This window comes from Acinonyx jubatus, chromosome B3, assembly GCF_027475565.1.
Source record: "Acinonyx jubatus isolate Ajub_Pintada_27869175 chromosome B3, VMU_Ajub_asm_v1.0, whole genome shotgun sequence".
In the NCBI taxonomy this organism is placed as follows: domain Eukaryota; kingdom Metazoa; phylum Chordata; class Mammalia; order Carnivora; family Felidae; genus Acinonyx; species Acinonyx jubatus.
The window spans coordinates 108,077,875-108,091,404 of NC_069386.1; the positions used below are offsets into that span (position 1 = coordinate 108,077,875).

Here is a 13,530-nt window from a genome sequence, read left to right on the forward strand (position 1 = left end):
GATTAGAAAACTTATTTTTTATTCATTTAAATGTAATTATGATTTAGTTTTATTATTAATTAATTTTAATCGGTTTAATGTCACTAATTAAGTTATTGTTATTGTTATATTATTATTCTTTTAGCAAATGTTTTCTTTAGAGTCCTTCTGGGCCAGGTTCCTCTAGGCACCTGGAATAGGTCACAGACAAAACATCTTTGTCTATGTGGTGCTTTGCTTCTGGTGGGAGAAGAGCAAGAGGTTAAACAAGAAACACACTACATATGTAACTTAGGTAGGATGTTTAAAGGTGGTAAGTGCTAGAAAAAACAGAGCAAACAAAGGGAAGCAGGACTGGAGGTGTTACAGCCTCAAATAGGATGGGAAGTAGGCTTGCCGGGGATATGTGTAGTAAGAGCACTCCTGGAAGAAAGGACGGTTAGGGTGAAGCCCTAATGTAGGATCGTTTCTAGGGAGTTCGAGAAAAACGGGGAGGCCGAGAGAGTCTGGAGTGGAATGAGCAAGAGGGGCGCCTGGGTGGCTCAGTCGGTTGAGTGTCCGACTTCGACCCAGGTCATGATCTCACAGTTTGTGAGTTCAAGCCACGCATCGGGCTCTATGCTGACAGCTTGGAGCCTGAAGCCCGCTTCGGATTCTGTGTCACAGGCTCACACTCTGTCTCTGTCAAAAAGAAATAAACTTAAAAAATATTTTTTTTTTTTAAGAAAAGGGATGAGCAGAGGGGGTGGGGGTCAGCCTTGCAGCCATCTTCAAAAAAAAAAAATTTTTTTTTTTAATGTTTATTTATTTTTGAGAGTAAGAGAGACAGAGCGTGAGTAAAGGAGGGGCAGAGAGAGAGGGAGATATAGAATCTGAAGTAGGATCCAGGCTCTGAGCGGTCAGCACACAGCCCGATGCGGGGCTGGAACTCACAGAGTGTGAGATCATGACCTGAGCCGAAGTCAGATGTTTTACCGACTGAGCTGCCCAGGCACCCCGTCTTTTTTTTTTAAGTTTATTTATTTATTTTGAGAGAGAGAGAGAGAGAGCGAGCAGGGGAGGGTCAGAGAGAGAGAGGGAGAGGGAGAGAATCCCAAATAGGCTCCATGCTGCCAGTGGGGCTTGAACTCATGAACTGTGAGACCATGACCTGAGCCTAAATCAAGAGTTGGATGCTGGACTGACTGAGCCACCCAGGCGCTCCAAGCCTTGCATCCATCTTCAGGAGTGAAGTGAGAAACCCTTAAGGATTGTGAGCAAAGGAGTGTGAGTTAACATTTTAGTAGCACCACTCTGGCTGCTGCGTTGAGAATGGTACTTAGAGGGCAAGGCTGGAAGGAGGGAGACCTGCTAGGGATTTAGTGCAGGCTTCCAGGTAGAGGTGGTGAGAACGGTAATATCCTGAATACATTCTGAAGGGAGACCAAAGAGGATTCTCCGAGGCATTGGATATGAAGTGTGAGAGAAAGAGAGAAGCCGACTTGTGATGGAGGAGGAAAACCAAGAGTGTAGGGTCCAGAACGGTGAAGGCTGAGAATCGACCGTTGGTTCTACTGGAAGGTGGTTATTGATGACCTGAATTCATGGTGCCCTTGATGAGGGAGCAGTTTTGGAGGAATGGCCGTGGTCTGATTGGTGTGGGTTCGGTTAAGAGAGAATGAGGAGGAGGGGACCTGGAGAACACAGGCGACCTGGAGAACTCCTCCTGTCTGAGGAGTTTTGTCATAAAGGGCGGCAGATAAGTAAAGCAGTAGTTTGTGGGAACTGGGGTCAGAGAGGTTTGGTTTTGTTTTTGTGGTGAATTAACGGCCTGGATCTACACTAATGGGAATGGTCTAAGGGAGAGGGCGAGAAGGGGATGATACAGGAGAGAAAGGAGGCAATGTCCTCGAGCAGGCATAAAGGGATGGGATCTGGGGAACGAGTGAAGGGATCAGCTTTAGGTCTGAAAAGGCCAGGGCATGGCGTGCTAACAGGCTGGAGGCAGGGACATTTTGATAGGTGGATTGGACAGGGAATGGATGTGCTCTGGGAGCAGGGCCTCAGCTGAAGAGTGAGGATGGGAGAGGAGGTGTTGGAAGTTCGAGGAAGAGACGCCCTACTTGGGCGTCACGGTGAGACCAGTCAGCACAGGGACAGATCTTCTTCCAGCCACATTCAGTTAGGATGAGTGTTGGTATGAGCGAGCGGAGTGTAGTGATAAAGAGCCAGGAACACACAAGAAGGCACAAGGAGGTGTTTGTAAGAAGCGATCATGGAATTGAAAATGGAAAAGGATGAAAGGTAGGATATCAGTGGGAGCGAGGGACAGTGAAAAGCTGGCGGAATCAGTGGCGCTAGAATGAACTGAAAAGATAAGGGCTGTTGTTCAGAAATGAGGTGCCTGAAATTGAGACCTCCAGGAGTTGCAGTTATTAGTAATGATGAGGTCTGGGGTATGACCGTGACAGCGAGTGGTTGAAGCAGAGCAGAAGACAAGTTTGTTGCAGAAGAAGAACGGAAGAAATGGAGAGGCCAGGAGCTTCCTCAGTTGTATGCTGAAATTGCCAAGAAAGAGAAATTGTGTTGGAGAGAGGACAGCGGGGAAGGAATTAAATGAGGAATGGCAAGGAATGACAGAGGTCAGTAGATGACTGTGGCAGTGGAGATGGTCTGATGACATGAGAGTCAAGACTGGAGCACTTTGGGGACAGAGAGAGTGGAGAATGATCTGGAAGTGAGGAGCAAGGACCCGGTGGTGCAAGGGGTATAAGAGAGAGCAGAGCCAGCACTTGAGGGGGTCAGATTTTAGCAAGAGCAGAGAGAAGACACCTGTCAGAGAGGGTTTGGACACTGGCGACTTTGCTGACGGTGTTCTACAGGTTCATCACCAGTGGAAGGGCCTCCCGCGTTAAGAAGAGGTGGGTGATGAGAAAAACTGGGGCGTGTGCAGAGTCTTAAGGACATCAGAGTGAGAGAATGGAAGGGAACCTGACAGCCTGGAGAGTGTGTGCAGTATGTATGTGTGCAAGCGTGTGTGTGTGTGTGTGTGTGTGTGTGCGCGCGCTGATGGACATAGCAGGGAAAGAGGCATCCTGGGATGAGAGCTGGTGACCTCGAGGTAGATGGTGGTGTCAGGGCTGTGAACATTGGGCCCAGGGAGGAGTGAGTGCCTGGGCTGACACTTGTCCCTGTCCAGCCGGGCGAGGACATCTGGGGAAATGGAAACTCAGTCCTGGTGTGCAGGGCTAACCCTTGAGTGCGGAGTTGACATGTCCGCAGGAGCTGAGGGGGTAGAAGGCTAGTGGGGAGCTTGGAGTTGGTGTAGGGCCCGCCCCTGCCCCTGCGAGGAGAGGAAGACGTACCCTGAGTGTTTCAGATCTTGCCCTTGACTCCTGTCCTGCTAATAAAAGTGGGCACTTCTCAAGTGAATCCTTAACAGTCTCTGGAGGTGAGTGCTTGTTACCTTATTCCCAAAGGAAATTACTGGTGTCACACAGCCGCTTAGTAACAGGCAGGACTTGAGCCCAGGTGTCTCTGACTCTAACTGCAGCTCATTTACAGTTAATTCAGTGGCTATATATCCCCCATGATAAATACTCTCAGTGTCAAGACTAAACTGCTCACGACTTTATGAACCTTTATTTATTTGTTTGTTTGTTTGCTACGTTTATTTTTGTTTAGTTTGAGAGAGAGAGATAGAGAGAGAGAGAGTCCCAAGCAGGCTTCACACTGTCAGTGCAGAGCCTGATGCAGGCTCGAACTCATGGACAGTGAGATCATGTCCTGAGCTGAAACCCAGAGTTAGACGCTTAACCAACTGAGGCACCCAGGCGCCCTTACTTACTTACTTACTTACTTACTTACTTATTTATTTATTTATTTTTAAAGGATTCTTTTTTTGTTTTTAATGTTTGTTTATTTTTGAGAGAGACAGAGACAGAATGTGAGTGGGTTAGGGGCAGAGAGAGAGGGAGACACAGAGTCCGAAGCAGGCTCCAGGCTCTGAGCTGTCAGCACAGAGCCCTATGCGGGGCTCAAACTCACGAGCTGTGAGATCGTGACCTGAGTCGAAGTTGGACACTCAACTGACTGAGCCACCCAGGTGCCCCCGTTTATTTATTTATTTAAAAAAAAGTTTATTTATTTTGAGAGAGAGAGAGAGAGAGAGAGAGAGAGAGAGAAAATCCTAAGCAGTCTCCACTGTCAGCACAGAGCCTGACGCAGGGCTGGATCCCACAACCATGAGATCATGACCGGAGCCGAAATCAAGAGACTGGGCCACCCAGGCACCTCCTTCTTTTTCTTTTTTCTTTTTTTCTTGAATGGGGTTTGTCTTTAAATACGTATGGCTTTGGCTTAGACTGAGAGTGCCTTTGGGTTGGGAGGTCTCTCTCCTCACAATTCCTTGTACAACACCATCAAGGCCATGTGAGGACTTAATTCTTTTGTCAGTAAAAAGTATTAAAAATCATTGTCTCTTGTCAGCTAACCTGCGGTGATTAAAATAAAAAAAAAAATATATATATATATAAAATCAACATGCTATTTCCAAACCACTTCTTGAGCAAACATCCGAAAGCTAGACCAAGTCCTAGAAAGCTGGTAAAACTGTGGAAATACACACACATCCCCAGAGGGATGGACCTTTGAGGTTTTGATAAGTTTAAAAGGGTTTCTGAGGCTTCTCATTTTATAACTGCCGTTGTCTCTTTTCAATAGCTGAGCAGGAAGACACTCAGAAGAAAACCTTCACCTGCTGGATAAACTCACAGTTGGCAAAGGTGAGGAAAAAAAGAACAAATAAAGCTATAAATATATTTAAATTACTTCTCCTACTCCCTCCCTTTGGGTCCCCCAAATGGTACTGGGGAGGTGTCAAAAAGGTTGAAAGAATGTGCTGAAGTCACCGTGATCTTGTTTAGATTATTTGTCATTCTTTCCCAACACAAAAAGGAGACACTTTTGCTAAGGATATGGGAGATAAGGGAAAGCAGCAACGTCTCTTTTATCAAATGTAATAATAATAGTAATAATGATTCGTACCTATGTATGGAGGGTTATGTGTTAAACAGTGTCCTAAGCTCGGTAAATATAATGAATTTGCATCACATTTACATGACTTTACAACACCCTCATGAGACTATTATTCCTGTTTAAAGAACAAGGAAACTAAGGAAAAAGAAGTTCTGTGACTTGCCTAATGTTGCACTGTCACACCACTTATAAGTGATAGTGCTGGGATACAAACCCAGCAGTGTGGACCCAGAGGCCTTTTTTTCTTCTTTTTAAAAAAAGTTTATTTATTTATTTTGGGGGGGGGGGCAGAGACAGAGGGAGACAGAAGCCCAAGCAGGCTGTGTGCTGTTAGCGCAGAGCCCAGTGAGGGGCTCGAACTCATGAACTGTGAGATCATGACCTGAGCTGAGATCAAGAGTCGGATGCTTAACTGACTGAGCCACCCAGGTGCCCCAAGGCCTTGTTAATCACTGTGCCATCCTGCCTCTCGGTAATGCCAAGTGCCCAGAATAACCTAGATATAAAATGAATAAGCCTCTTCTCACAGGCTCCCCATCCCTGCACGATGCAGTTCTGAAAAGGGTAAGTTCATAAACAGATTACTCCATAAATGTAATCTACTCCCCAAATGGGTCACTATTGGCGTTTTTGAATGTCTTTAATGCCGCCTCTATGCACAGGTTTTCAGCTCTCAGCGAAGGTACCAGAGTGTGATGCTACTGGAAATTTGCCATGAGATAAATTAAATTCACTACTTTTCTTACCGTGCTTTGACATAGAACTTTGTGTGTTCTCTCTCATTCTGTTACTTAAAAATCACTACCGAATTTGAGCTTTTGTGAAAACACAAAGCGCATTTATTGATGAGAATCCTAAAGGTATTGTGTTTTTGGACCAAAGTTTGAATGAATGTTTTTCTTGTGACCTTTTGTAGCACACTCCTCCCTCGGTTGTGTCAGACCTATTTGCGGACATTAAAAAGGGGCATGTCCTCCTGGACCTGCTAGAAGTACTCTCAGGACAACAGTTGGTGAGCTTTTTAAGTGACATTAAAAGCCTTTTATTGATTAAAATTTTTTTTTTCATATTTCTAAGTGATATATTTTGCTTGAATTTCATAGCCTCGAGACAAAGGATCTAATACCTTTCAGTGTAGAATCAATATAGAACATGCCCTGACATTCCTAAAAAACCGATCAGTGAGTATGAATTTCATCGGAAGATTCACAGGAGAAATTAATGCAGTGAAATATTTTCTCCTTTTAACCCGTGTTTCTTCTTTTCCAGATCAAGCTAATAAATATTCATGTCACTGATATTATAGACGGAAACCCGTCCATCATTCTTGGCCTAATTTGGACAATTATACTGCACTTTCATGTAAGTAGTGTGGTGGTGTGGAAGTTATTTCTGTTCTGATTACTGCAGAATGAAATAAGTGTTATGCAAGAAGATTCAGTCCTGAGTTTCTTCCAGAAAAAGGACACTCTAACCCTTGACGGGTGGACCTTTGCCACTGATGTTATTTTGCAGTTGCAAATTGAATGCGGAATTATGGTATCTTGAATGATCTGCAGTGTCAGCACCACTGTCACTAGAACCTGCCTTGATCAAATTTTGTGTATTATTGTTTACTTACTTTGGCAGAAGAGAGGAAGCTTCCGGAGTCAATTTGTGAGAACCAACCCACTAAACTTTGTAGAATCTCCTAGTTTCGAGGACCCTTGTTCAATCTAGTAATCCCACAGCATTTCGTCCTGTCCCCAGACTGACTCCTTGATGAATTTCACTCCACAAATAATTTAAACACCTATTACGTTCTAGCTTTTGTGCCAGGACACCAAGAAAACAACAACAAAGACACTGTTGGTCCTGACCTTCTGATACTTACGATTGATAAATATATTCTTCCAGACCCGGGATTCCGAATTCGTGCAGGTTTTCTGCAGTTACCTAAAAAGTTGCATGTTGTATCTCTCCATAATTACTTTGAAAATAATTTAAATAATGTGGGAAACAAATGTTATTTTATGAAAACCAGAAAATAACATAAGTACTTTGTATAAGATTTAAAACATGTAAGATAAGAACTGTGTATGATTTCTGGATACCTACGTTTGAAGTTGTAGTAAAATAAAATGCGTGAGGATGATGAAAACCAAGTTTAGAATTGTGTTTTTTGCCTCTGGGAGAGGAAGGAAATGGAATCACAGAGGGGAAGACAGAAGGCTTAAACTGTATCAGTGTTTTATTTTTTTAAAAAAATATGAACCAAATGTAGTAAAATGTTAAAATTTGACAATTCGTAGGTATTTGTTATATTTTTTTCCTGCATACTTTCCAGGATATTTGAAGTATAATTAAAAATTTTAATACAGGTAATAAAAGGCAAATAGAATCACCTATAATTCTACCACTCTGTGATAACCACTAAATAATTTGCTGTGCAGTCTCCATGATACATGCAGTAGGAATGAACATATGTATTTGTTTATGTTTGTATGTCCTAAACAGAATGGTCCTTCTATCCAAACTTTTCAACTTGTTCTAATGAACATCTTTCTGAATTTATATGTGTGTTTTAATGGAGGCATGGTGTTCTCTTGTAAAGTGCTATATCTTATTAATGGACAGGCAGAATGCTCATAGTTTTATGATTATAAGCAATTCCAAAAAGACTACGCTCAGGGTAAAACTTTTGCATACAATCTTCAATGGTTCCATGGGCCAAATTCTTAGAAGTAAAATTGTTGGGCCTTAAGTTTTGCTTTTTTTGGCCTCGCTTTACTGATGTAAATAAACTTTTGTTGAAGTATAACATACGTAGAGAGAAAGGTAGAGATCTTACGTGTAAAGCTGGATGTATTCTTGTAAATTAAATACATCCACGTAACCATCCCCCAAGATATAAATAGAAAACATTGCCTGAATCCCAGAGTTGCCATGTATTTCTCCCAGTCCTTACCCCCCTTCCCTGAAGAAACCACCACTTTGATCTCTATCGCTGTTTAGCTTAGCATCTTTACCTCCATATGAAGAGAGTATAACTGAAGTGACTTACATATGCTGTATACTCTTTTGTGTTAGATTTCTTTCACTTAACATCATCTATGAGTTTCAACTTGTTGAAGCGTGCATCGCATTGGTAGGTCTTTTGTTGTTGTTGTTGAGTATAGTTGACGCACAATTAGTTATTTTAGTTTCAGGTGTAGAACTTTGTGGTTTGACAAGTTTATGCATTTTGCTGTGTTCACCACAAGTGTAACTACCATCCATCTGTCCTGTTACGTCACGGTTATAGGTTATAATATCATTGACTGGATTTCTTTCTTTTTCCTTGTCGTGTGTGACTGTATCATTGCGTGACTATGCCAGAGCTTACTTACTATTCTACTATTGATGGGCATTTCTCTTGTTGCCAGTTTTCAGCTGTTACGAATAAAGCCGCTAGCCCCATTCTTGTATATTTGCCTTTGGTGGTACAAGCCCTCATTTCTCTCGTATATATATCTAGGAGTGGATTTGCTCGGTCATAAGGCGTGTGATCTTCAGCTTTGGTAGGTAGTGCCAGTTAGTTTTTCAAAATGGTTGCCCTGATTTACCCTGTTACAGAGTTTGGAGATCCTTTCTCCAATCCCTGCAAATACTTGACGTTAAAATTTTTTTATTTTAGCTGTGCTATCGCGTGTAACGATTTATAGAAATTTTACAATATATTCTGGGGGCGCCTGGGTGGCTCGGTCGGTTGTGTCTGACTTTGTCCCGGGTCACGATCTCGTAATTCGTGGGTTTGAACTCTGCATCTGGCTCTGTGCTGACAGCTCAGAGCTTGGAGCCTGCTTCAGATTCTCTCTCTCTCTCTCTCTCTCTCTCTCTCTCTCTGCCCTTCACATGCTCCCGCTCTGTCTCTCAAAAATAAATGCTATATGTATGTGTGTGTGTGTATCTATATCTATATCTATCTATATCTATATCTGGATGCAATACAAGTCCTTTGTTGAGTGTATATGAATTGCAGATATCTTCTCTGATTCTGTGGCTTGCCTTCTCAATCTTTCAATGAATAGACATTCATGATTTTAATGTAGTTCAACTTTATCAACTTCCTTTTTTGGTGGCTAGTACGTTCTATGTCCTGTAAAGAAATCTTTTCCTTTGCTAACATCTTGGAGATATTCTCTTACACTCTTTTCTTGAGTAGTTCTGTCCAATGGGAGTTTCTGCAATGATGGTAATGATCTGTAGCTCCACTGTACAGAACAGTAGCCACTGGTCTCTTGTGGCTATTGAACACTTGAAATGTGGCTAGTATGACTGAGGAACTACATTTTAAATTTTATTTATTTAACTTAAATAATAGCCACATGTGGCTAGTGACTATCGTATTGGACAGCACAGTTCTGAAAGCTTAATTGTTTCGCATTTTTACATTTAGAGATACAATCTTTCGAGAATGAATTTTTTTTTGAGCATGTTAGGTTAAAGCAGTCAAGATAATTTTCTTTGCATGTGGCTGTCCAGTTGACCCAACATCATGTATTGAAAAGACCATCATTTTCCTACTGTCCTGTAGTGTCAGTAACTTCAAAAACTAAGTAACCATATATGTGTGACTCCATTGTTAGATTGTCAGTTCTGTTCCATTGTTTATCCCTGCTGACCAATGCTATAGTATGTCTGTTTCTATAGCTATATAGAAAAGTCTTGATATCTGATAGTGTCCAACTTGTTCTTTGGGATCATCTTGGTTATTCCTTGCTATTTGCATTTTCATATAATTTTTTAAATTGAGATGTAATTGGCATTTGCCATTGTGTAAGTTTAAGGTACACGGCATGTTGATTTGATATTCATATGAGTTTTATAAATAACCTGTTCATTTACATACAATCTGTTGGAATTTTAATGAGGATTGCGTTGAATGTATAAGTTGGAAAAAGTTGGCATTGGTAAAATTTGCATTGTTTAATCTATGAATCCAGTATTTTTATTATTGCTCTGTCCAAAATATTTCATGTTCACTATGATTTCTTATTTGACCTATGGGTTCTCTAACATTCTATCGCTGAATATCCAAATAGTTGGGGATTTTGTTTGTTGTATCTTTGTTATTGATTTCTAGCTTAATTTCAGTGTGGTCAGAGAATACCATCTGAATGGTTTCGGTTCTTCAAAACTGCTGAAACTTGTTTTATGGCTCAATTTTCATAAATATTTTATATGGTTTTGAAAAGAATGTTGATTCTGCCATTTGAGGTACAATGGAGTATGCCAGTCAGATCAGGTTTATTAATTGTGTTGGTCACATCTACTGTTACTGGTTGTCTGGAGAATCTATTAATTATTAAGAAAAGTGCACTTCTCTCAATAATACATGTTACTATGTTTGTAGGTTTGTCTTTGAAAGTTTTCCGTAGGTGTTATCTTACTGCCTCCAAAAAATCGGAACGAATTTTTGTGTTTACCAGCAACATGGAAAAATCCAGTTTCTCACATTCTCACTAGATGATAACATCACTAGATGTTATCTTTTAAAATTTTTTGCCTGTGTTATAAATGAAGGAACTGTCCCTCTTGCTGTATACATTTTGCTTTCTTAAATGACTAACGAGGTGATTTTTTACATATTTGATGGCAATTTTTTTTTCTTTTTTGGGACTCATATATTTGACTATTTTGTTCTGTATGTGTTTTTGTTTCCTATTGGTTTGTAATCAAGGATGTGTTCTAACTGGCCCAGTCTCTTGGAAGGCACTCTAGAGTAGGATCTCAGCTTAGGTCAATTCAGTTGAGAGTGACAGGTGTTGAGCACCCGAGAAGTGCTCTGTAAGCATGTTGGGGGGATGAATAGAGGCTTGCCCTCGGTGGAACGAAATGCCTGAACAAGGGCAGGAGCAACCCAAGTCCACTGAAAGAAAGCCTAAGCGTAGCCCGAGATTCCAAATGCTGTTATTCAAGGATTTGTCCAGTGCTTTTTCCACCATGAGTAGGCTCTCACTGCTACCTGATTCTTTTCAGGTCTTGTTTTGGCTGAAGGTTTAGCCTCAATGCTTTTAACTTATGATTTGTATGTGTCGACTATTATTATGTGTTCCTTAGATCGAAGAGCTTGCCCGGACTCTTTCTTGCAATTACAATCAACCTTCCTTGGACAGTGTGAGTGTGGCTGACTCATCTCCTACCTCAAGTCCTCCAGCCAAGAAATGCTCCAAAGCCCAAGAAAGATGGCAGATGTCTGCAAAGAAGGCTCTTCTCTTGTGGGCTCAGGAGCAATGTGCCCCGTAAGTAGTTTGCTCTGACCACGGGAGACACACAGGGTGACTTTACCCACTAACACAACCTTACTGACTCCAGGTCTGAAAATAAGGCTGACTGGGTATATAACATACACTGGAACACTTCCCTCTCCTAAAAGGAAAATGTTTACTATCCTCCTTTCTTTTGGAGTGAATCTTCCAAATGTAGAGGTTCGTGAACTCAGCCACACTAGGAGCTTTTTAAAAGTCAGGACTACATTTTTCTTGACTGTGTATCCCCAGAAGCTAGCACAATGTAAGTTCCTGGTAGGCGCCCCATAAGTGCGTATTGAATGAATAAATGAACAAATGAAGGAATAAGGAATCAACACATAAAATTATCCTTTGGAACTGTATAGGACTACATTAAAACACCACAGTCCCCATTGTTTAGAAATTTGTAGCTCAGTCAAGGAACAGAAGCCAGAAAATAGGAGTTTTTTTGTTTTTTTTTTTTTAAGTGGGGATGATGATAGGAAGTTAGTGTCCAGAAATTCTGTTTTATAAAGAAAAAGGTTTGCTCTTGGCAGACATTTACTTTTTCATTTTAAACACTTGCTGGGATGGGATTTAGGAAAAATAAGGAGTTAGGATGCAGAACTCCCCGTGAGATGAGCTGTAGAGTTCAAATGGCCTTTCTTCTCCCATCGTAGCATGGTCTGCATAAATAGAGGCATAACTGTGTCGCTAAGACCTCACAAATGGTGGGCTTCTGAGTAACTTCTTCCCAGTAGCAGGCTAGGATGTTAACTTCTGCCTCCGGCCTTTCTTTAGTTGTCATGCATCCTCTGTATTTCGTGAAGGACAAAAAGACATACAGATCTTACAAGGTTTTACATACAGCAAATGGACTTTTTCTTGAATCTTCTAGAGATGGTTTTACTTCCGTTTTCTATATTTTTTAATCCAAAGGAATCCAAAATAAATAATAATAATAATTCCACATTTTTTAATCAAAAATAATAATGTGTGAAGAGCATTATCAAATCATATTCAGACTTGTTTCATTTATCTGTAAATAAATTTCAAACCACTTGGAAGTCCAAATGTTTTGCCACAGTTTACCTTTTCTCCATGTCTTTCCCTACTTTCCAACTATGAGCTGTGCTAAACTTGTCAAGATGTAGTGAATCCTTCTGAAGTAACGCATCAGGAGTTTATTCTAGTTTGGGCCCTCATTGGTGGCATTTTTAGGGGGCTTACTTCGATATTCTATGTGTCCCTGGAACTCATCCGAGATCCAGACTATGGGGAGACTATGTTGTAAGAAATGTGTCGTATTCTCTCGTTTCTGAAGGAGATGAAGCGGGGACCCGGTTTGCAACTTCTAAATGAGCTGAGGTCCTGCCAGTCACTCTGGAGCCCTAACCCGCCCTCTCTAACACCTGGCAGCAGCTTGTTCTCTGTGGGATTGGCGTCCACTCATCAGTGCAGAGCCCATCTCACAGCCTGGGGCTTTATTGAGGGCAGCGCCTGCCAGTCAGCACTTAGCCAGTTCTGATCCCCGCTCTGCCCTGCCCTTGGCCCCAGCCATCCCTTTAGCCAGTTGTGCTTAGTGTTCTGAAGCCCGGAGCCTGCGCTCGAGTCGTGGCTCCCAGCAGTTTCTAACTGGTGACTTCAGCTACTGAATCTCTTTGCGTTGGAGTTTCCTCAATCATAAAACTGTGGACAATACTAACACTTCATAGCGTTATTAGGTATATTATAAAAATTATTTTTTAAGTATTTAGAACAGTTTCTGAACAAAGTGTGGACCACATAAAGATTTGTTAAGCAAGACAAAAATCACCGAATACCATGTAGTTTTATCACAGTCATAGTTTAGGCGTTTTTTCCTAAGAGGTTCAGGAAAGCCCAGGTCATCAGAAGTTGACTATATCTCGAGTGGTTTTTATCATTTGATTGATACCTTAAATGGGTCCATTGAATTTCCTCATATTTTTTATGACATATTAAAGGAAAATACAGTTGTCCTGGATTATTTCCCACATAGGCAACTGTGCTCTTAAAACATCTTCACTGGGGGCGCCTGGGTGGCTCAGTCGGTTAAGCCTCCGACTTCGGCTCAGGTCACGATCACGCGTTCCGTGAGTTCGACCCCGCGTCAGGCTCTGTGCTGACAGCTCAGAGCCTGGAGCCTGTTTCAGATTCTGTGTTTCCCTCTCTCTGACCCTCCCCTGTTCATGCTCTGTCTCTCCCTGTCTCAAAAATAAATAAAACGTTAAAAAAAAAAAATTAAAAAAAAAAACATCTTCAC

At 41.5% G+C, this 13,530-nt stretch overlaps 1 protein-coding gene across 11 annotated transcripts in view; it reads left to right on the top strand.

Moving 5' to 3' along the window:
* The window catches only part of SYNE2 (spectrin repeat containing nuclear envelope protein 2), a 343,315-nt gene that overhangs the window by 83,944 nt on the left and 245,841 nt on the right, over positions 1 to 13,530 (top strand). For all 11 annotated transcript variants that reach the window (XM_027065882.2, XM_027065880.2, XM_027065884.2 and 8 more), the window contains exons 3-7: positions 4,681 to 4,742; positions 5,912 to 6,007; positions 6,099 to 6,176; positions 6,265 to 6,357; positions 11,077 to 11,258. In XM_027065882.2, the coding sequence (XP_026921683.2) occupies positions 4,681 to 4,742; positions 5,912 to 6,007; positions 6,099 to 6,176; positions 6,265 to 6,357; positions 11,077 to 11,258 (511 nt within the window). The remainder of the gene's footprint in view (positions 1 to 4,680; positions 4,743 to 5,911; positions 6,008 to 6,098; positions 6,177 to 6,264; positions 6,358 to 11,076; positions 11,259 to 13,530) is intronic.